A 21,983-nucleotide genomic window follows, 5' to 3' on the forward strand; every position below is an offset into this window, starting at 1 on the left:
CCTTGGTTGCAATGTGGCACACAACATGTTGTGCATCTATAAATGAGGCACATCTTGCTCCAGCTAGCTTCATAAATTCTCCCAATTATTTCCATTTCCTTGACCAGTTTAATTCTTAGTAGTAAATGTCATCTTAGGTGCTATAAAATAAAGTAACTATGAGCTAAAGCACTTAAAAAATTAAAAAATAATACCAATGGGTAATGTTACTTTCTGTTCCTTTTAGAACCATAGCGTTGGAGGCTAGGCATCAGCTTAGATCAATACAACTGCTAGAGCATTCATAGACAATTACTTAGAAATTGACATCTCAGATGTGATTACTGACCCTAACTCCTAGAATCCGCAATACAAATGTTTACATCCCCATGTGGGAAATCTCGTCCTGATCATGACAAATAGCACAGTTATATCAGGATGCTGCACGCTGATGATGTAGAACAGCCCCTTTCTTTATGAATGTTATATTCAAGGTTAATGTTTTTCCTTTCTTTAATGGTTTTTTATGGACTTCTTAAAGGGGAAATATACTATAACCTGGCATATGATTTCTTCTCTTACCATTCCTTACTATAAGCCATTTTCCTGTAAATGTGTAGTGGAGATAATTTCCAAAATTATGAAGAATCATTAGACATCATATAAGAGTGCAGACAAACTCAAACCACACTCAGGATGTTCCTCAAGGTAGGTCTGAATCAGATGTACGCAACCTTTCAAGGTCCAAATGCCAAATGTTGGGATTGTACCCCAACTAGCACATCATAGAATATGAAGGGCTATTCTGATCAGATGTATATATCAACAGTAATACAGTATATATGCTGACATCTAGTAAGTGAGGGTTCTAGTTCTGGAACAAAGAGATTCCTCTGCTTTCCTATTTAGCACCCCAGAAAAAATGCATCAAGGCGTCCATACCATGAGCACAGCGATCTGCAAATTTTATAAGTTACTGAATATAGAGGAGTCAGCTAAGTCTGGGGGCCACGCAGAATGGCATCGTGGGATGCATGTGTCCTTGGGCAACAAGTTGATATTGTGCACCCCTGATCTAAATGATGCTAAATTAAGTTGGGGGAATGTTGGCTCCCCTGTCCATGAAGTGCAATCCCTAGGATGATTTCAAGAGAACCTATCAGATCCCAAGACTGTTAAAAACCACTGTGATAGTGGTGCATATACCAATTATTGTATTCTGATAAGTGATACTGTAAGGCTGTGTGCCCACAATGCATTTTTTAAGCACTTCCGCTGCATTTTTGCCGCTGCGGAAGCGCTTAAAAAATGCTAACAAAACGCATTCCCATGCAATCCTATGGGATTCCGCAGTTGCTGTGCCAATGCTGCTGATTTTTTCGCTGTGGAATAGCATAGCGGAAAAATCTGCAGCATGTCCATTAATTTTGCGGAATCACGGTGATCCCACCACCATAGGATTGCATTGAAATGCTCACTTTACGCATGTGGCTATGCCCACCATGTGTAAAGTGAGCGCTTCATGTGCAGATGGTACCCAGGGTGGTACCATATTCCTGAAAAAAATAGAATTAAAATAAAAAATAGGAATATACTTACCCTTGGTCGGCCCCCGGAGTCCTCAGCAGCGCTGCCGGCAAGTTCCGTTCCCAGGCGTGCTTTGCGAGAATGACCTCTGATGATGTAGCGGTCACGCGACCGTAATGTCACAAAGGTCATTCTCGCAAAGCATGCCTGGGAACGGAACTTGCCGGCAGTGCCGTTGAGGACGGGATTGCCGCTGAGGAGATCGGGAGCTGCGAGAAGGTGAGTATATCCATATTTTTTATTTTTTTATTATATTTAACATTCTATCTTTTACTATTGATACTGCATAGGCAACATCAATAGTAAAAAGTTGGTCACACTTGTCAAGTACTATGCTTGACAAGTGTGACCAACCTGTCAATCACTTTTCCACGTGATGCTTCAAATTACTTGTGAAAGCGCTAGCATTCCGCAAGCTAAAAACGTTTGCAAAACACTTGTGTTTTGTGGGAAAATGCATGCGAATTCCACATGAGTTTTACCCTCGGCAGGGAGTTGCGGAAATGCTGTGGACAATTCCTCAGCATTTCTGCAACGTGGGTACATAGCCTAATGCTGCTTTCTTTTCAAAATGAAGCTTTAATCTGCATCATTTTATATGCTGAAAAAGCAGGACTAGCCCAGTGAGGCTTCTTTCCTTTGGACTAGTCCTTCCTCAGCTCTTCCAATCTCTCCTCCCTCAGTATGATACAATCCTTGTCTTTGCTGGATGGCATGAAATCTCTTGCATGCTTGCAACACGCGGCGTTCCAACCAAGTTAATCACCTGCACTGTTCATTTTTTAAACTGTAGCATGTCAATGCCTTACTAAGTGTCATGATTCCTCTGCTCAGAGTTTCTGGGACTTTGTAATAGACAGCTCTGGCATCCTATCCTGTGTTGGGGCGTGCTGAGCTGTCGGTGCTTTGATTGATAGCTTGGATGACCTATCTGACTGGAAGGTGCAGAGACTTCCCAAAGTGCTCCATATTCTTGGTGATTGCCCTGTTATTTAGGTGAGCTGTCTGGCCCAGATCATTGCCAGTCAAAAGCTTGTTCTAAGCTGGTGCTCTCTAGTGTGTTCTCCTGTACCCTGTGCTGTAAGTTCTGATCTTCTTCTGCTGCTAACCTTTGGACTATGTTCAGACTGCTCATTTGTCATTGTTCCTTTGCATTTGATATTCTGCTGCTGACCTTTGGACCCTGTTCAGACTACTCGTTTATCATTGCCCCTTTGCATCTGATATCCTGCTGCTGACCTTTGGACCGTGTTCAGACTACCCGTTTGTTATTGCCCCTTTGCATCTAATATTCCATTGCTGACCTTTGAACCGTGTTCAGACTACCCATTTGTTATTGCCCCTTTTCTAATCCGCTGTTTCTCTGGCATTCTGACCCTGGCATGTGACTTGACTTGAGACTTCGTATTTTCCATTGGTTTACTACGTGATCTTTTGGTATTGACACCAGAACGTCTGACTGAGCTTATTCACGGCCTTGTTCACGCTTATTCACAACCTAGCTGTGGGTTGTGACTAGCGTCACACTAAGATTGGTCATTGATTTTAATCTATTGTGTTTAAAATCTGAAATAAAGCTCAAAATCTGAAAGCCCAGGTAAGTTTGAAACGAAAAATCAAAGTCTAAATACATTTTTTACAAATACAAATCAAATTGTGTGGATTTCGTTGCTCATTCACCTGTTTCTAGTAAAAAAAACACTATTACCACCTCCCTTGGCACTTCTATGGCTATGCTTCTCTGATCCATTCAGATTTTTATATGAATCAGTAGAGATTAGCAACTTTGCCTTTTTTCGGGTCGAGTCGGATTTTATGAAACCCGACTTTCTCAAAAGCCGGGTCGAACGAAATCGGCCGATTATCGTGAAAAGTCGAAGGCCAACTGAAACACGAAACCCAATGCAAGTCAATGGGGAAGAAAAGTTGGCAGGGAGTGGAGGACAGGAAACACACCTACAGTGCCCATTTTAATGCCAAAAACATCAATTCTTATTACTTAAGCTTGTCAACCTTAATTTACTTTATAATAATAGTTAGGCATTGAAAACTGGGGGTTATTTGGCTAAAGTTGTGGGGGGGGTAGGGCTGGCTCCAGATTTTCCTGGGCCCAGGGCCAAAGAGTGTCAATGGGCTCCTTTAACACATGCCACAATTCATGATCCTCTGATACGACAGAGAAATAGCGGCATAGTACAATGAAAAATACTTCACTTCTTACATCTCATGACTGATATCCATTTTAAGTTCTCCAATAGCTCCAAAAACGGTCAGTATATTACTCCATACAGTATTATGGCCACCACATAGTGCGCCATACAGAGTAATGAGGCCCATATATTTCTCCATACAGAATCATTGGTCCCATATAATGTTTGAAACAGTATATGATGAGCTCCACATAATGCTACAGTATATGTTGGTCCCCATGGATGAAGCTCCACTGTGTTTTGGGCCCAAATAATGCTCCATATATAATGGGCCCCATTTCTAATCCTCCAGTGCATAATGGGCCCTGTAAATGCTGCTCCAGTGTCTGATGTCCACCTTTGGAATGCTCCAGTGTATGGTGGGCCTCATATATCATTCTCCATAGTATAGTGCTCCCCAAAAATAGCTGTCCCAATATTGAAAACAATTAAATAAGTCTCCTCGCTAGGGAATCCCTGTACTAGTCTGGACTCCTCGTCGTCCCCATCTTCCATCTCACTGCACTTGGACTGTTTAGGCAGAAGGCGTACAGATGTGATGTCATCACGCTCTCTGACCAGAATGTCACTGCCAGGAAACGCGGAAGACGTCACGGCGGTGGAGCAGGGAGAGGTAAGTATTTCAACTTTACAAGTGCTGTGATCCTGAGCAAGCAGGGGGGGCCCACTCGTTGGCGACGGCACTGGCACAGGGCCCCTCATAGAACGCAGGTGTGTCTGATGGCGGGTGTGCACCCCCACCGTCAGAGACACTTGATTCTACTATGAGGGACCTTGTGCCAGTGCCGTTGCCAAACAGTGTGCCACCTGTCCAGGGCAACGGCACTCGCATGGGTGCGTGCGCCAGATGGTGACCCTGGCCCTGTGGGGGGAGGCAGCCCAGTTAGGGAGCTGGAAAAATTGGCATATGTTGATGTTGGACATTCAGCAGCTGCAAATGGAGTAATTGGAGAAGTCCGCGGAAGAGGAGGACAAAAGCAAGCCATTTATCTGGCAACCTACGTGTCAGCAGGGGAGGGTGGGACAAAATCCTTTGAAACCCATGCATGGTTCATTTTAATGAAGGTTAGATCATCAACATTTTGGGTCAACAGTGTGGTCCTTTTTTCTGTCAGGATTGATCCAGCAGCACTGAAGACTCTTTCGGATAGCACACTAGCAGCAGGGCAAGCGAGCTCCTGTAAGGCATATTGTGCCAATTCAGGCCAGGTGTCAAGTTTACTGGCCCAATAGTCAAAGTGGAATGACCGGTGAGGGAGAACATATATATGGGAGGAGAAGTAGTTTGTTACCATAGTTGACAACTGCTGTCTCCTGTCACTTTTCGATCGATGCAGTATTACCAGTCGTGTGAGGGGTACTTGAAAAATCAGTCCACAACATTGTCATGAGACCCCTGTGTCCAACGCCACTTCGGCTGTGTGCACCACAAACACCTCTTTCATGTTGCCACCTACGGCTTGTTGGAAAAACATCACCGCCGCTGTGTGCTGGGAATGCCTCAAACAAACGGTTTACCAGAGTTGCTTGTTTGTTAGCCAATATTAGCTCTAGGTTCTCCTGTGGCATGATGTTTTGGAATTTGCCTTTATAGCGTGGATCCAGGATGCTGGCCAACCAGTAGTCGTCATCATTCATCATTTTGGCAATGCGGGGGTCCCTTTTTAGGATCTGCAAGGCATAATCAGACATGTGGGCCAATGTTCCATGTGTCAATGATGCACTGCGAGTGCTGGGTGGAGGAGCACTTTCTGGCAAATCCACATCCCTCCAGTCACGCACAAACCCTGTACCTGACTTTGCCACTCCAACATTTTTTCTTGCCCCCTGAGAAGCATCCTCCTCCCCAAAGTAATCATCCCCATTCTCCTCCTCCTCCTCCTCTTCCTCTTCTTCCTCCACCTCGTCCACGAGAGTTCCCTGACCAGAAAATGGCTGACTGTCATCAGGGCTTCCCTCCTCCTCTTCCTCCTTGGCTGCAGACGCCTGCTCCTTAATGTGCGTCAAAGTTTGCATGAGCAGATGCATAAGTGGGATGCTCATGCTTATGATGGCATCGTCTGCGCTTACCAGCCATGTGCATTCCTCAAAACACTGAAGGACTTTACAGAAGGCTTTCAGCTTTGACCACTGCACACCAGACAACTCCATGTCTGCCTGCAAACTGCCTGCCCGTGTATCCTCCTACAAATGAATTACAGCCTGCCTCTGTTCGCACAGCCTCTGAACTATGTGCAGAATGGAGTTCCACCTTGTTGCAACGTCGATAATTAGGCGGTGCTTGGGAAGGTGGAGCAATTGCCACGGCTTCTGCATACGACTGGAGTGTACGGGCGACCGGCGGATGTGTGAGCACAGTCTTCGCACCTTATGGAGCAGGGGTGTTAACTCCAGATAATTATTGAGGAAGCACTGCACCAGGTTCAAGATGTGAGCCAGGCAAGGTATGTGTCTGAGTTTTGAAAGGGCTATGGCTGCCACAAAATTCTGTCCGTTATCACTAACTACCTTGCCTGCCTCAAGATGTAGACTGCCCAGCCATGACTCAGTTTGTCACTGCAAGTAGTCGGCCAGTACCTCCGCGGTGTGTCTGTTGTCTCCCAAACACATCATCTTCAACACAGCCTGCTGACGCTTACCACTAACTGTTCGATAGTGGGACACCTCATGTGCAACACTGGCAGCTCCGGATGGAGTGCTCGTGCGACTGCACTCTGTGGATGAGCGTTCGCTTCTGGAGGAGGAGGAGGGTCGAACACCTACAGCCAACTGTTTCCTATACCGTGGGTTAGGCAGCACTGTCCCACTGCCGCTGTCCCCTGTGGACCCTGCATCCACCATGTTAACCTAGTGCGCAGTGATGGACACGTAATGGCCCTGGCCATGCCTACTGGACCATGCATCTGTTGTGAGGTGCACCTTTCCACTCACTGATTGCTTGAGTGCATGGACAATGCGGTCTTTCACATGCACGTGGAGGGCTGGGATGGCTTTTCGCGAAAAGTAGTGCCGACTGGGTAGGTCATAGCATGGTACTGCGTAGGCCATGAGCTCGCAGAAAGCTTTGCTTTCAACCAACCGGTAGGGCATCAACTCTAACGAGATTAGTTTGGCAATGTGGGCATTCAAAGCCAGTGTACGCGGAGGAGAGGATGAGTACTTTCTAGTCCTACTCAGAGTCTCTGGTAGGGTGAGCTGGACTTGAGAGCTGCATATGGTGGAACTGGCGGTTGACATGGTGGACTGAGAGAGGGTTGCTGATGGTGATGGTGTTGGTGGTGTTGCTGATGACCTAGATTCAGTTTTTCGTAGCAATAACATTGTGATTCCATGACTGCTTTGCCCTTGCGACGACACCTTGACATTTGCTGCTGGTGGTGTGCTAACCGGTGGTCTTACAGTGGGGGAAGCGATGTAGCATTGCTGACTACCTTCATTCGGAGCAGGTGCACATGTGGTACATGAGGTTTGGTAGTCCATCCACGCTTGCAAGTGCATGGTGGTTAAATGTCTAAGCATGCAACTGCTATTCAAATTTCTCAGATTTTTCCCTCGGCGAAAGGTCTTTGCGCACTTCTTACAGATAACCTTTGCCTGATCATTTGGATTTTGTTCAAAAAAGTGCCACACTGCACTTACTACTGTGGAAGACATTTTGAGACCTTGCACGCTGTGCTAATTGGACCGTCTGGCCAAGCTGTCCTGCAACTCTTTTGGTTTTTGTAACACGTTTTTAGACTGCTATGGTCCTTCCAGATAACAGCTGTTGCGATGTCGTTGCCTGCTGCAGATCCTCCTCCTCCTCTTCTGAGCTATTGGCAGCGGCACCCTCTTCCCCCAATGGATGCCAATCTGGGTCAACAACTGGGTCATCCATCACCTCCTCTTCAATTTCATGTGCACCTTCCTCTGTGTCACCGTGTATGGTGGTATAGTATGCGGGAAGGGGCACCTGAGTTTCATCAGGGTCTGATTCTGCCTCAGTACACTGCGAGGACAATGTAGTGCTGTGAGTGAATGTACCAGCAGAAAAATCTAGCAGTGGCTGTGCATCAGTGCACTCCATGTCAGATTCATCTTGGACTGGGGAATTCACGATTTGACTTGCTAACCCAGGCATGGTATGTGAAAAGAGCTCCATGGAGTAATCGGTAGCGTCGCCTGCCACATCCTTCATTTTTGGTAGGGGTGAAGGACACAAGGAAAGGTGTTTTTCCTGACCAGGAGCCTCCAATGACGACTCAGTGCTTTTATTTTTTGAAATTTCAGAAGAGGAGGCGAGAGAGCTGGAGGCTGTGTCAGCAATGTAAGCCAAAACTTGTTCCTGAAGCTCCAGCTTTAAAAGTGCTTTACCTACTCCCAGAAAAGAGAGCCTTCGAGGCCTTGTGGAGCCAGACGATGATGCAGGCTCAACACCTCCTGCATAAGGTACTATTGTGCTTTTTCCACTACCAACAGATGCAACCCCACCACCATCGGGACCAGCTGGCCACCCCCACCCACTTCCATGGCGTCTTCCATCATACTTGCTCATTTTTGTGAAAATGTACCCAAAATACCACCAGCTATATGGTACTGTAAAACAAGGTAGAAGGTGTATCTACTATTGGTGAGAATTTGAATCTCACTATAGATTTGAGGACACAGAACTATTGTCTCTGGCCCAGTAGAGATTACACCTCAATGTAACAGATTGAAATTGGATGGTGTATGACAAGGTGTAGGGTGTCTATAGGATTGGTGAAATTTTGAATCTCACTATAGATTTGAGGACACAGAACTATTGTCTCTGGCCCAGTAGAGATTACACCTCAATGTAACAGATTGAAATTGGATGGTGTATGACAAGGTGTAGGGTGTCTATAGGATTGGAGAGATTTTGAATCTCACTATAGATTTGAGGACGCTGAACTATTGTCTCAGGCCCAGTAGAGATTACACCTCAATGTAACAGGCTGAAATTGGATGGTGTATGACAAGGTGGAGGGTGTCTATAGGACTGGTGAGATTTTGGATCTCACTAGAGATTTGAGGACGCTGACAATGATATTCTCAGTCCAAGTATGGACGCAGGCAGCCTAATAAGCAGGACTGCTGCACAGTGCACACACAAAAGGGTGGAAAAATGAACCCTTGGTAACTGTGCAGAAAAGAGGAAGAAAAGTATTTTTGCTTTTAAAAAAGCTGTTTGCACAGCAGTGTGCAAACAGCAATGCAGCTATCAGGGAGCCTTATAAGGCAGCCTAATAACCAACAAAGCTGATGCACAAAAATATATCCTCCCCTGTCACTGCACACAAAGTGTTGTGTTGTAAGTGGAAATCTCTAACAGCAGAAGCAGTTTTTTGGTTCTTCTTCCCTGCCTAACGCTCTCCCTACAGAACCAGCAGCAGCTCTCCCTAAGCTAAGATCGGCATAAGTAAGATGGCGGTCGGCATGGAGGCCCTTTTACAGCCCCTGTGACGCCACACAAAGCCAGCCAATCACTTGCATGCCCTTCTCAAAGATGGTGGTGACTGATGCCTATGTCATCGCATTGCCCACAGTGTGCGTCCTCCATCATTGGCTTAAAAAGGGCGCTAGAAGCATCTTTTGAAACGTGACTTTGGCGCTCTGGTCACCGACCTCGTGGCCGACCTCACGCTATAGTCGGGTTACGTTTCATGAAACCCGACTTCAGCGAAAGTCGGCGACTTTTGAATAAGACCGATCTGTTTCGCTCAACTCTATGAATCAGCTTTTCTCCAAAGTGTATTCAGTAACACCATCCACATCATGTTACCACATGAGATTTCCCTGCGGATTTACCAGAGATTGCTGTGAAAGGTTTCTACAGCTATTCGTCTATGTGTAAACCATCCTTTACCAGATGCAAAAGAACATTGTTTTTTATTTCACATTTTAATTAAAAAAACTGAACATATATATATGTATATATATTTTTACATATATATATATATATATATATATACAGTGGGGAAAAAAAGTATTTAGTCAGTCAGCAATAGTGCAAGTTCCACCACTTAAAAAGATGAGAGGCGTCTGTAATTTACATCATAGGTAGACCTCAACTATGGGAGACAAACTGAGAAAAAAAAATCCAGAAAATCACATTGTCTGTTTTTTTTTCATTTTATTTGCATATTATGGTGGAAAATAAGTATTTGGTCAGAAACAAAATTTCATCTCAATACTTTGTGATATATCCTTTGTTGGCAATGACAGAGGTCAAACTTTTTCTGTAAGTCTTCACAAGGTTGCCACACACTGTTGTTGGTATGTTGGCCCATTCCTCCATGCAGATCTCCTCTAGAGCAGTGATGTTTTTGGCTTTTCGCTTGGCAACACGGACTTTCAACTCCCTCCAAAGGTTTTCTATAGGGTTGAGATCTGGAGACTGGCTAGGCCACTCCAGGACCTTGAAATGCTTCTTACGAAGCCACTCCTTCATTGCCCTGGCGGTGTGCTTTGGATCATTGTCATGTTGAAAGACCCAGCCACGTTTCATCTTCAATGCCCTTGCTGATGGAAGGAGGTTTGCACTCAAAATCTCACGATACATGGCCCCATTCATTCTTTCATGTACCCGGATCAGTCGTCCTGGCCCCTTTGCAGAGAAACAGCCCCAAAGCATGATGTTTCCACCACCATGCTTTACAGTAGGTATGGTGTTTGATGGATGCAACTCAGTATTCTTTTTCCTCCAAACAAGACAAGTTGTGTTTCTACCAAACAGTTCCAGTTTGGTTTCATCAGACCATAGGACATTCTCCCAAAACTCCTCTGGATCATCCAAATGCTCTCTAGCAAACTTCAGACTGGCCCGGACATGTACAGGCTTAAGCAGTGGGACACGTCTGGCACTGCAGGATCTGAGTCCATGGTGGCGTAGTGTGTTACTTATGGTAGGCCTTGTTACATTGGTCCCAGCTCTCTGCAGTTCATTCACTAGGTCCCCCCACGTGGTTCTGGGATTTTTGCTCACCGTTCTTGTGATCATTCTGACCCCACGGGGTGGGATTTTGCATGGAGCACCAGATCGAGGGAGATTATCAGTGGTCTTGTATGTCTTCCATTTTCTAATTATTGCTCCCACAGTTGATTTCTTCACTCCAAGCTGGTTGGCTATTGCAGATTCAGTCTTCCCAGCCTGGTGCAGGGCTACAATTTTGTTTCTGGTGTCCTTTGACAGCTCTTTGGTCTTCACCATAGTGGAGTTTGGAGTCAGACTGTTTGAGAGTGTGCACAGGTGTCTTTTTATACTGATAACAAGTTTAAACAGGTGCCATTACTACAGGTAATGAGTGGAGGAAAGAGGAGACTCTTAAAGAAGAAGTTACAGGTCTGTGAAAGCCAGAAATCTTGATTGCTTGTTTCTGACCAAATACTTATTTTCCACCATAATATGCAAATAAAATGAAAAAAAAACAGACAATGTGATTTTCTGGATTTTTTTTTCTCAGTTTGTCTCCCATAGTTGAGGTCTACCTATGATGTAAATTACAGACGCCTCTCATCTTTTTAAGTGGTGGAACTTGCACTATTGCTGACTGACTAAATACTTTTTTTCCCCACTGTATATACAGTACAGACCAAAAGTTTGGGCACACCTCATTCAAAGAGTTTTCTTTATCTTCATGACTGTGAAAATTATAGATTCACTCTGAAGGCATCAAAACTATGAATTAACACATGTGGAATTATATAATTAACAAAAAAGTGTGAAACAACTGAAAATATGTCTTACATTCTGGGTTCTTCAAAGTAGCCACCTTTTGCTTTGATTACTGCTTTGCACACTCTTGGCATTAAGTAATAGACATTTTGTCACGATCCATTTTGGGATCTGTGGCAGATTTGGCATTTCATATTAAAACTCTTTTCCTTTCAGGCCATTGGGGGTTCATGTCAGTTTTCCCCTCCTATGGCCAGTGGTGTAATTACCTTGCTGCTGAGTTTGCTGTCGCAGGTGGTGACCACTCCCACCTTCCTTTAAAAGGTCACCTGATGCATCAGCTGACTGTTGATGATACAGGTCCTTTTGGATACCAACCGTGCTGAAGACAGGAGGTTGTTGGTGCAGTGGTGCTTCAGCTGAATGCTGTTATCTGGTGCCTTACTCTTCTGTGCGGTGCTTTGCAGCAGAGAAAGCTAAGTGTTGTTTTGTGTTTCCTATTCCCTGTGGTGTTTGTCTTACCTTACCTTGTGTTGTCTTAGTGCAGCGGTGGGACCAGTGTCTTCACTTGCCAATTCCCTACTTAGGGATAGGAACAGGGCAAGCGAGGACTCAGGTATCCTGCTCAACAACGGGTTGAAAGAACCTGTATAGGGACGATAGTAAGATCAGGGCACTTCTTCAGGTGAGTGCAGGAGGTGTCCATTTTCCCCATTCCCTATCGCAGGGCCCACCATTGTTAAAAGTTTCTCTGGTGTCCCTTGGAGTGTTTTTTGTTTTACCGTCTAGTGACTGACCAATTGGTGGGTCATGTCACACTGGGCTACGCACTCCTTTACACATTTCACTGATGTCTAGTGCAGTAAAAATTATTATTTTTTTTATGTTTTTTATAGATAACTCAAAACATATTGAGTGGCTGAATGGGGCTGATGGAGAAGTATGGGTCTGGATTGTGGGAGAAGCCCAGGGAGATAAACCATACGAGCAAATTTGTGAGGAACTCATGGCAGAACGAGCCAGATATCAAGCTCAGAAGGAAGCAGAGGAACAATGGTGAGAACATACTGATAGTATGACTAATTTATTATACACAGATTGGAAGTTTGGTTTTCATTCATGCAAATACAATTACAATTTCTACCAAACACAAATCGAAAGTTTGTTCACCTTGCAGCGCAATGACTGGTACAATCATGACTATCTCATGTATATTTGATCTCATGGTCCTATTTTTCCTTTAGAGGCAGGAAGTCACTTCAGTAATTTATGTAACATAATGTATAAGGGTGGGTGCCATATAGAAGTGATGATAGACAAGATAATTCTTTTATTCACTATTTTAATTAAATATCAATTAAAGTCTAAAACAGGCTTAAAAAGACAGGGCAAAGAAGCCTCCAAATAGTGGGGATAGTCAACAGCGGGGTAAATAGATGATTTGCATAATTATTACCAAATCCTTATAGCATAATCCTGGTGCAAAAGTAAATCCTACATCCCTGTTACTAAGGTCAGCCTGCCAAAGGGCAACTTGGTGAGCACAACTTGGTTGTCTGCAATAGCCAAGTTTTGCAAAAAAGTAATATTAGGCTGCCTGAAGGAGGGAGAAGTAAAACCAATGCACCAAAAATAAGGAGCACAAAGAGTTGTCACTGGAGTATAAAATCGATAACACCAGTTGTGCAGCGAAAAGTGGGTGTATTAGTGTGCAAGTATTTTTAAAGTTAATCAAATGAAATGAACGATTACCTGCTACAAAATGGATGTTGCCAATGGTGCTGCGATGTGGTGCAATAACGGATAGATGCTGCTGAATGGTCCCACTTGCCCGATGAACGCTGTTTTGCAAGGTTGCTTCTTCCAGGGGCATGTATATCATGACTTACAATTAATAAAAGAGACCAAGCCTTTAAGCTGTTAGGTATCAATGCAATTAATTGTTGGTCTCCACTTAAGTGTGAGATAGTAGACATTCACTGTGAAGTTGAGAAATAAGCCATGGAGATCTGGTCAGAAACTACATGTGTTGGCTTAGCCATATGCCATATGCATGCTCCTCTATTTGAAGTTAAATGAATGTCAAGGCACATACTGTAATATTGATACCAAATACTCTGGACAGTGTGTATGGGGTTTAAAACTGCAGATCAGCTTTTTTCCATTAAATAGAAATTGATCTCCAGTTTTTGAAATAACAAACTAAAAATAGCGGCCTTACAAGTCACAATTCAAATGCCTTAGCAAGGTAACGATGACCCCCATGATAAAGGTGGGGACATCACAGTTGCAACACAATGAGGCACAACCACCCACAATCCTACCAATCATGGAGGGGAACAATGTAAATAAATAAATGAGGCATTGATAAATATTTTGGCCAAAATACACAAGCTCTCAACCCTTGTCAAGGATCCTCATTACTTGCGAGTCCCTAAATTAATTAGATTAACAATTTAACTAGAATTAAAACCAAAAAACAAAAGGACATAAAATCAACAAACAAGCCCTAAAAGTGGCCTTCATTTCTTGGTTTTAATTCTAGTTACATTTTCAATTTAATTAGTTTAGGGACTCACAAGTAATGAGGATCCTTGACGAGGGTTAGCTATTTATTCCTTTTTTCTTTTCCAAACATTTTATTGAAATTTTAAAGTTTTACCTGGGAAGGATAGACCAGGATGGGAAGGAGGGGAAGGGGTGGGATATGAGAGAAGGAAAAATAAACCCTTTGGTAGGGTAGACAGGCAATCATACAATACAATGGTATAAATATCATAACTGAAGCATGAATGTAATACTTAAAAAGGGTTTGCTCGTATCAACTTGCTTATATCGAATTCTGAGAACAAAATGTGGTATGATATGTTTACATGAAGATAATGCTGCTTATAAACTTAATTAGATCAACTTTAAAGCTGCATGGCATGACGAAGTAGGCTATGAATTAACATAAGTGATGCTACAAGTAGGTTTGCTTACATCAGCATCTAAAGCTATATGAAATGGTTTACACAGTAGCGTGATATAAAAATAAAAAAAAAAAAAGTGGTATGATATGTCTACATAAAGATAATGCTGCATATAAGCTTAATTAGAACAACTCTAAAGCTGCATGAAGTGACGTAGTAGGCTATGAAATTAACATAAATGGTGCTACATATAGATTAGCCTAAATCTGCATCTGAAGCTATATAAAATGACTTGCTCGGTAGTGTAAATAAAAATAAAACTGGACGTAACAAGCCCTAAAGAATGTTGATAAAACCATTGTTTGATATAAGTGTAGGGAGTATATGACGGCCTGTCGAGTCCGGATCATTTCCAGATGACCCTCAGACTCTGTTGGGCGGAAAAGTTCGGTTCAATCAAAAGCTGTAACGTGGACCATATGAAGAAGAAAAAAAAAACACCAAAAAAAATGATTTTTCAAGATTCTGAACGAGAATTTGGTTTAAGTTTGGAGATGGGACCAGAAGATGACCCAGGAAGACTTATACCCGCACGATTCAAAAAGACCACTGCCTCTGCTGGAGAAAGAAAGGTATACCATTTTGATGCAAAGTAGAACCTCAGATTAGAGAACTGGTACCAATTATACTGTATTCCAGCCTGTTGCAGTCTATGGGTAGTTTGCTGAAACGATCTTCGTTTTTGTAAGGTGTCCCTACACAAATCCCTGTAGAACGCCAAGTGGCCGTACGGAGAAGAGAGGAACCTTGGCTCCCTTGTAATGTCAAGCAATGAATCTCTTAGCCAGTTGGGATAAAATGAAACAACAACATCTGCCGCTAAATTCGATGGCAGAGAAGACGGTCTGCGTATCCTGAATGATTTTTCAATCAAATTTTTCCCTTGAATATCAGGGAACAGGTGAGAGATCATAGAGGAGACGTAATCTCCCAATTGAGAATTTTTTACCGATTCCGGGATCCCTCGTATTTTCAGGTTATTCTTTCTTTTGAAGTTCTCGAAGTTAGCTAAGCTGTTCTTGAATGAGGCTATATCGTTCTTTAAGTTGACCAGTGGATCCGAAAGTACAGAAACGCCCCCTATATCTTTAGGATACGATGTCTCCTGATGTCTGCTTGAAGGAATTGGTTTTTTTTGGAATGTAGGAAGGTTTATCAGAAGCCAAATTAAAATCAGAGAGTGGGGCAGCAATTATTTGTGAAAAGGTGTCCTTAAAAAGCTTTTTAATGAATTTTTCAGATGCTTTGGCTCCATTTAAGTCCATAGAAATTAGAAGAGCTTTGCATAAATTGACCATAAATCTTTCTGAGGGGAGGTCATCAGAAGCTGAGATATTATCTATTAGTGAGTTATTTAAAGAATGCTGCCCTTTTGACAATTTTTTTATCTAATTTACCGACTTCTTTTTGTGGGAGCGTTTCGGCGGTCACAGACCCATCATGGCTTGTTGTATTATCCAGAGCAGAACCAGAATATGAAGATGCTACCGATGATGATGATGAGGTTTCATCAGGGTCTAAGCCCTCTGAGGGAAAGCCGTCACTGTAACCACATGAATCCATTTCCTCGGAGAACCCCTCAGAATGAATGCTCCCCAGTTGTTCCAGTGAGTTGAAGGACCCAAAAAAACACTCTGTTGTATTGTTTATCAGTTTATCAGGGGAGTTCACAGGCACTGAGAGTGGACTTCTCTCCCCATTCCGAATAGATAGGTGATTCCTAGCGGGAATGAATGGCCATTATGAGGTGCTTTATTTATGACCTGCTGCTGCACTGAGTTCCCGTCCTCTTCCACCACTCTTCCCCGCATTTGGTCTCTCTCTCCTCCCCTGCCACCTGGCACGAACACCGGCGCATCGTACCTCAGGACACCTCCTGCTTCTCGGAGTGCCGGGGAGATCCTTCTGCGGTTCTGCAGCGTTGATTCTGGTGAGCCTTCCTCACCTCTCCCCTGCAGCTCCGCGGCACACTGGGCACCTGGTGGCTTGCGACGCTTCTCCAAGTCTCCGCTGGCAGGCACCGGAGCCCCGGCAGGAGCAGGGATCCTTGTTGCAGGAGTCGCTGAGTCCGTAGGTCTGCTGGAGGTATCCCTCCGCCGCACCACAGCTCCATATTACCCCGCATTCCCCCGGACTCTCACCGGATCTCCAGATACCGACACCGGGGTTAAGGCAGGGGCAGGAATCTTCCCCGCAGCTGTCTGGGTGATCATCTGAGTTTTCTGGGGCTGCGATTCTGTCAGTCTTCGGCTGTTAGCTTTGCAGCCCTGAGTCACGGGACTATTTGTTCTCTCACCAGAGGGAAGCAGTCCTCCATTAGGCTTCTCCCGGGGACTTCTCTGGCCCAGTAAGGGAGATTTCTTCGGTGTGCCAGACTTTTTCTTCTCGAGTCTCATTCCTGGCTTGTTTAAGTATACTGTGAAATCATGTAATCCACGGTTTAGTAAGTTTAAGTAGCTTTAGATAGGGGATTAACAGGAGCCCCACAGAACGTGTCCACTCCTGTCCCCTGGCAAACCACGCCCATTTATTCCTTTTTTCATCATTTTGCAAATTTAGCTATTTTTAGCTGAACTCCATACGTGTTGGCAGGGTAAAGAGGGTTTGTCACAGTGGGATGCACTTATATAGTTTTTGGCAGCCCGCCTGTTTTAAAATTCTGAGTGCTACCAAGTGTGACCAGCTTTTTATTATTGAGGCTGCCTATGAAGCATCAGTGGTAAAAGATAGTAAAAATAATAAAAAAAATAAAAAAATCATGATATTCTCACCTTCCGGTGTCCCCCGTAGCCTTCCTGAGCCTCACGATGCTCCCGGAAAGTCCCATTCCCAGTGATGCCTTGTGACAATGACCTGTGATGACGTAGCGGTCTTGCGTGATGCTATGTCATCACAGGTCATTGTCGCAAGGCATCACTGGGAATGGGACTTGCAGGGAGCATCACTGAGGTCTGGGAAGGCTGCGGGGAAAGCCAGAAGGTGAGAATATCACGCTTTTTTATTTTAATTCTTTTTTTACAGGTATATGGTACCCAGTGCCTGGAGGAGAGTCTCCTCTCCTCCCTACCCTGGGTACCATCCGCACATGATCCGCTTACTTTGCGCATGGTGGGCATAGCCACATGTGGAAAGTAAGCGGATCAATGCATTCTTATGTGTGCGGAATTCCCACAATTCCGCACAAAGAATGAGCATTCTGCATATTTTTACGAGATGCGATTCCGAAGCGAAAAAATACGCAGCATTAGCACAGCATGTGCAGAATGCCATTGAATTCAATGGGCTGCTTTTTGTATACGTTTTCGCGGCGAAAAAAAGCAGCAAAAATGCATAAAATCCACAACATGTGCTCACAGCCTGAGTTTCAGCTGCCTTAAAAGATTTTCTACTGGGTTCACATCTGGTGACTGGCTAGGCCACTCCAGGACCTTGAAATGCTTCTTACGGAGCCACTCCTTAGTTGCTCTGGCTGTGTTTCGGGTCATTGTCATGCTGGAATACCCAGCCATGACCCATCTTCAATGTTCTTACTGAGGGAAGGAGGTTGCTGGCCAAAATCTCATGATACATGACCCTGTCCATCTTCCCTTCATTACAGCGCAGTCATTCTGTCCCCTTTGCAGAAAAGCAGATGCAAAGTATGATGTTTCCCTCACTATGCTTCATGGTTGGGACAGTGTTCTTGGTGCTGTACTTATCTTTCTTCCTCCAAACACAGTGAGTGAAATTGAAACCAAAAAGTTGTATTTTCATCTCATCTGACAACATGACCTATTCTCATGCCTCCTCTGGATCATCCAGATGATCATTTGAGAGCGTCAAATGGGCCTGAACATGTGCTGGCATGAGCAAAGGGAACTTGTGTGCTCTCTAGGATTTTAATCCATGATGGCGTTCTGTGTTACTAACAATAATGTTTGAGACTGTGGTCCCAGATCTCCTGTGTAGGACTGGGCTGGTTCCTGACCTTTCCCAAAATCATCCTTACCCCATGAGGCGAGATCTTGCATGGAGCCCAGACCAAAGAAGATTGACAGTCATCTTGTGTTTCTTCCATTTTCCAATAATTGCACCAACAGTTGTTGCCTTCTCACCAAGCTGCTTGCCTATTATCCTGTAGTCCATCCCAGTCTTATGCAGGTCTCCAATTTTGTCCCTGGTGTACTGAGACAGCTCTTTTGTCTTGGCCATGGTGGAAGGGTTGGAGTGTGATTGATCGTGTGGACAGATGTCTTTTATACAGGTAATGAGTTCAAACATGTACCATTAATACAGGTAATGATTGCAGAGTAGAGCTTCATAAAGAAACTATAACAGGTCTGAGACAGACAGAATTCTTGTTGGTTGGTAGGTGATCAAATACTTATTTCATGCAATAAAATGCATTTTATTTATTTAAAAATCTCTCACAGTTGAAGCGTACCTACTTTAAAAATTACAGACCTCTCCATTCATTAATGAATATATTCAGCTCACCTTTTTTTACTTGTCACGTTGGAGGCAGTTCTTTGATGAAGGTGCTAAGAAATGTCACAAGCTGACATAAATACAAAGATCCAAATATTCCAGCACATCTTCTTGCTTAAAAATAGAATCTTTATTGAGAAATGACGTCATTATGAGTAAGACTCTGTCGAGTCGAAACGAGTAAATGCCTGTCTTCACCATGGTTTTTTAACCTGTATCCTGCTTTTGGATTTTTAATGAAGATTTCTCAATAAAGATTCTATTTTTAAGCAAGAAAATGTGCTGGAATATTAAGATCTCTCCATTCATTGTAGGTGGTGTCACGGTCACGTGTGTCTGGACGCAGCGAGTACCGCAAGGCGAACCCATGTGACGCACATGACCCGGGATACACCGCCTCCTGTGGGGCAAATTTAAATAATAAACACGTGCAGCTGGATACACCGCCTCCAACTGGCGAATTTAGACATTACACGTATATACAAGTCTGGAAACCCCGCCTCCAGTAAGGCGAATTTAAATAATAAAGGGGGAACCTGGGTAACATTAACAATGGTGGGCCCTGCAATAGGGAATAGGGAAGTGGAGACCTCCTGAACTCCCCTGAGCCAGTGTCCCTGCACTCCTAACGTTCCAAATGCCGGTTCCGCACCGGGCGACACACAGGAACCTAAAAACCCTAGCTCGCCCTGAACCTAAACCCTCACAAGGGAATTGGTCGGTGTGGAAACTAATCCCACCACTGCACTAAACACACATGATGGAAAATGACAATACAGGGGAAACACCACTTAGCTTTGCTCTGTTGCGTACTCTCCAAGCAACAGAGCCCACCACCTGTGTGCATCTTCTCCTCCACCCGGATCCATCACCATAACTGGATCCTTCACCATAGTGCAGCCTTGGAGCAGAGTCCACCACCAGTTGCAGCTTCACAGTAAACAGAGTCCCAAAGATGAGTCCAGCTTCTGCCAAAAAGTCCAGCATGCTTGAGTCCAGTCTTCAGCAACCAAGTCCAGCATGCTGAGTGCAACTTTCACCATCGTCGCCACTCCACCAAGCTATGCAAGCACCTCCTGCTGACACCTTAAACTGCGACTCCACCAAGCCATGCCAGCCCTTCCTGCAGACCACATAGCTGCCACTCGTCCCCTCTGGCTGGGCTGCGCAGGACTCATGTTCAGCTCCTTCTTTCACCCAGGCTTCCTTGTGAATGACTAACACACAATATCACTAACAGTGATTGAACCCACCTGGCTCCCTTTTATAGAGCCTAACACCTGATTTGTAATTATGTGCACATTAAACCAAAGAAACTAAAGTGCACTACCGCTCACCACCACCGGGGCAACTTAGAATGAGCGACACCACGTGTAATAATTCTAATGGCCACCGGGGGCAATCAACCCACTTTGGCACGAAGCCAAAGGAAAAAAAAGTTCACTTTGTACATTTAAACTGTCAGATCCACCTTGGATCATGACAGGTGGGAAAACTTGCAAGATCGGCTGTGTATAAAATATTTATTTACCCCTCTAAAAAAAAAAGGAAAGCAGTTCGTGTCAGCAGCAAACGAGCAGTATCAAAGAAAGAAAAGTATCCAGCAACATCTCCATCTGTGAATAATTATTTAAAAACAAAAATCTTTCGTGTATAGCATGGTTAAAATTATGGTATAAAAACATTACTTTAGAATAAAGGCAAGTAACCCAGGAAACTTATGCGTTGCAAACCGACTGGTTCTTAATCCATACTCAAAGTAGCCTTAAAATAAATAAGGGAGTGGAAGGAAATGAAAAGAGGAATTAACCTCTCTTACCAACCCTATCTCCCTCCCACCCAGACACTCCCACATAAAAATGCTCATTATCCTATAGAATAGTAGTAACCTGATAGAAGTTGTTGCTAAATTCTGTAGAAAAAACTACTTTGTCGTCATCAAGTTACCAGTATTATTAAAAAATATTTTCGTATTTTTTATACTGATAATTCTTTAAAAAAATACTGAAGGGAGGATGTAAATTTGTATCCCGCCGTGGAGCTACTTTTGCTAATCTGGTTGCCTCTAGCGACCACACCAATAAAAATATAAACAAAAATTGAAAACCCAATAATTGGCTCCCCACCAGCGGTTCTTACAAATATGGACAGAGACAATGTGGTCTTTGCAAGCACATGTCTAATGTAAAAACCTGTATTTCCTCAGAAAAAAAGGTTTATCCTATACATGACTTTTTGAATTGCAGCAGCAATTATGTTATATATGTCATCACATGTAATGACTGTGATATACAATATGTTGGGTGCACTACAAGGACTTTGCGCAAGCTTACATCTGAAAATCTTTATGATGCTCAAAATCCCAAAACTCGCAGTCTCTCAGGGGAATCACAACATTTTTTTAATTGCCACAGGGGTGATGTTAGTCCATGCGCTTAAAAAAATACCACAATTGAAACATGGTGGGGACAGATCCAGGACCCTTCACGTGAAAGAAGACCAATGGATACAAAAACTAGATACTAGAGTTCCTATGGGCATGAATAAAAGGACAGACTTGCTATACATTTACTGACATTCTATGAGATAATGAGCATTTTTATGTGGGAGTGTAGGGGGGAGGGAGAGAGGGTTGTAAGAGAGGTTAATTTTTCTCTTCATTTCCTTCCACTCCCTCATTTATTTTAGGGCTACAACGAGTATTGGAACCCTCTGAACTATGATTGAGCCCTTAGTGACAATGCCAATTTTGTACTTAATGGCCAAGCCAATTTTTACAATTCTGGCCACTGTCATTTTATGAGGTCATAGCTCTAGAATGCTTTAATGTATCCCACTTATTCTGAGAGTGTTTTTTGTGACATACTGTACTTCATGTTAGCGGTAACATTTCTTTTATATAACTTGCATTTATTTATTTAAAAAAAATTGGCAAAAATTTTGAAAATTTTGCAATGTTCAAACTTTTAATTTTTGTGCCCTTAAATCAGAGAGTGGTGTCACACAAAATAGTTAATAAATAACATTTCCCACATGTCAACTTAACACCAGCACGTTTGGAAACATAATTTTTTTTTGTTAAGATGTTATAAG

At 43.5% G+C, this 21,983-nt stretch overlaps 1 protein-coding gene across 1 annotated transcript in view; it reads left to right on the forward strand.

The window, feature by feature from the left end:
- The window catches only part of SH2D4B (SH2 domain containing 4B), a 421,191-nt gene that overhangs the window by 99,387 nt on the left and 299,821 nt on the right, over positions 1-21,983 (forward strand). Inside the window, exon 2 of the mRNA XM_073574815.1 lies at positions 12,348-12,507. Within this exon, the coding sequence (XP_073430916.1) occupies positions 12,348-12,507 (160 nt within the window). The remainder of the gene's footprint in view (positions 1-12,347; positions 12,508-21,983) is intronic.

The sequence above is a fragment of the Dendrobates tinctorius genome, unplaced genomic scaffold, assembly GCF_039654945.1.
Source record: "Dendrobates tinctorius isolate UK_male_01 unplaced genomic scaffold, ASM3965494v1 ptg000040l, whole genome shotgun sequence".
Classification (NCBI taxonomy): Eukaryota; Metazoa; Chordata; class Amphibia; order Anura; family Dendrobatidae; genus Dendrobates; species Dendrobates tinctorius.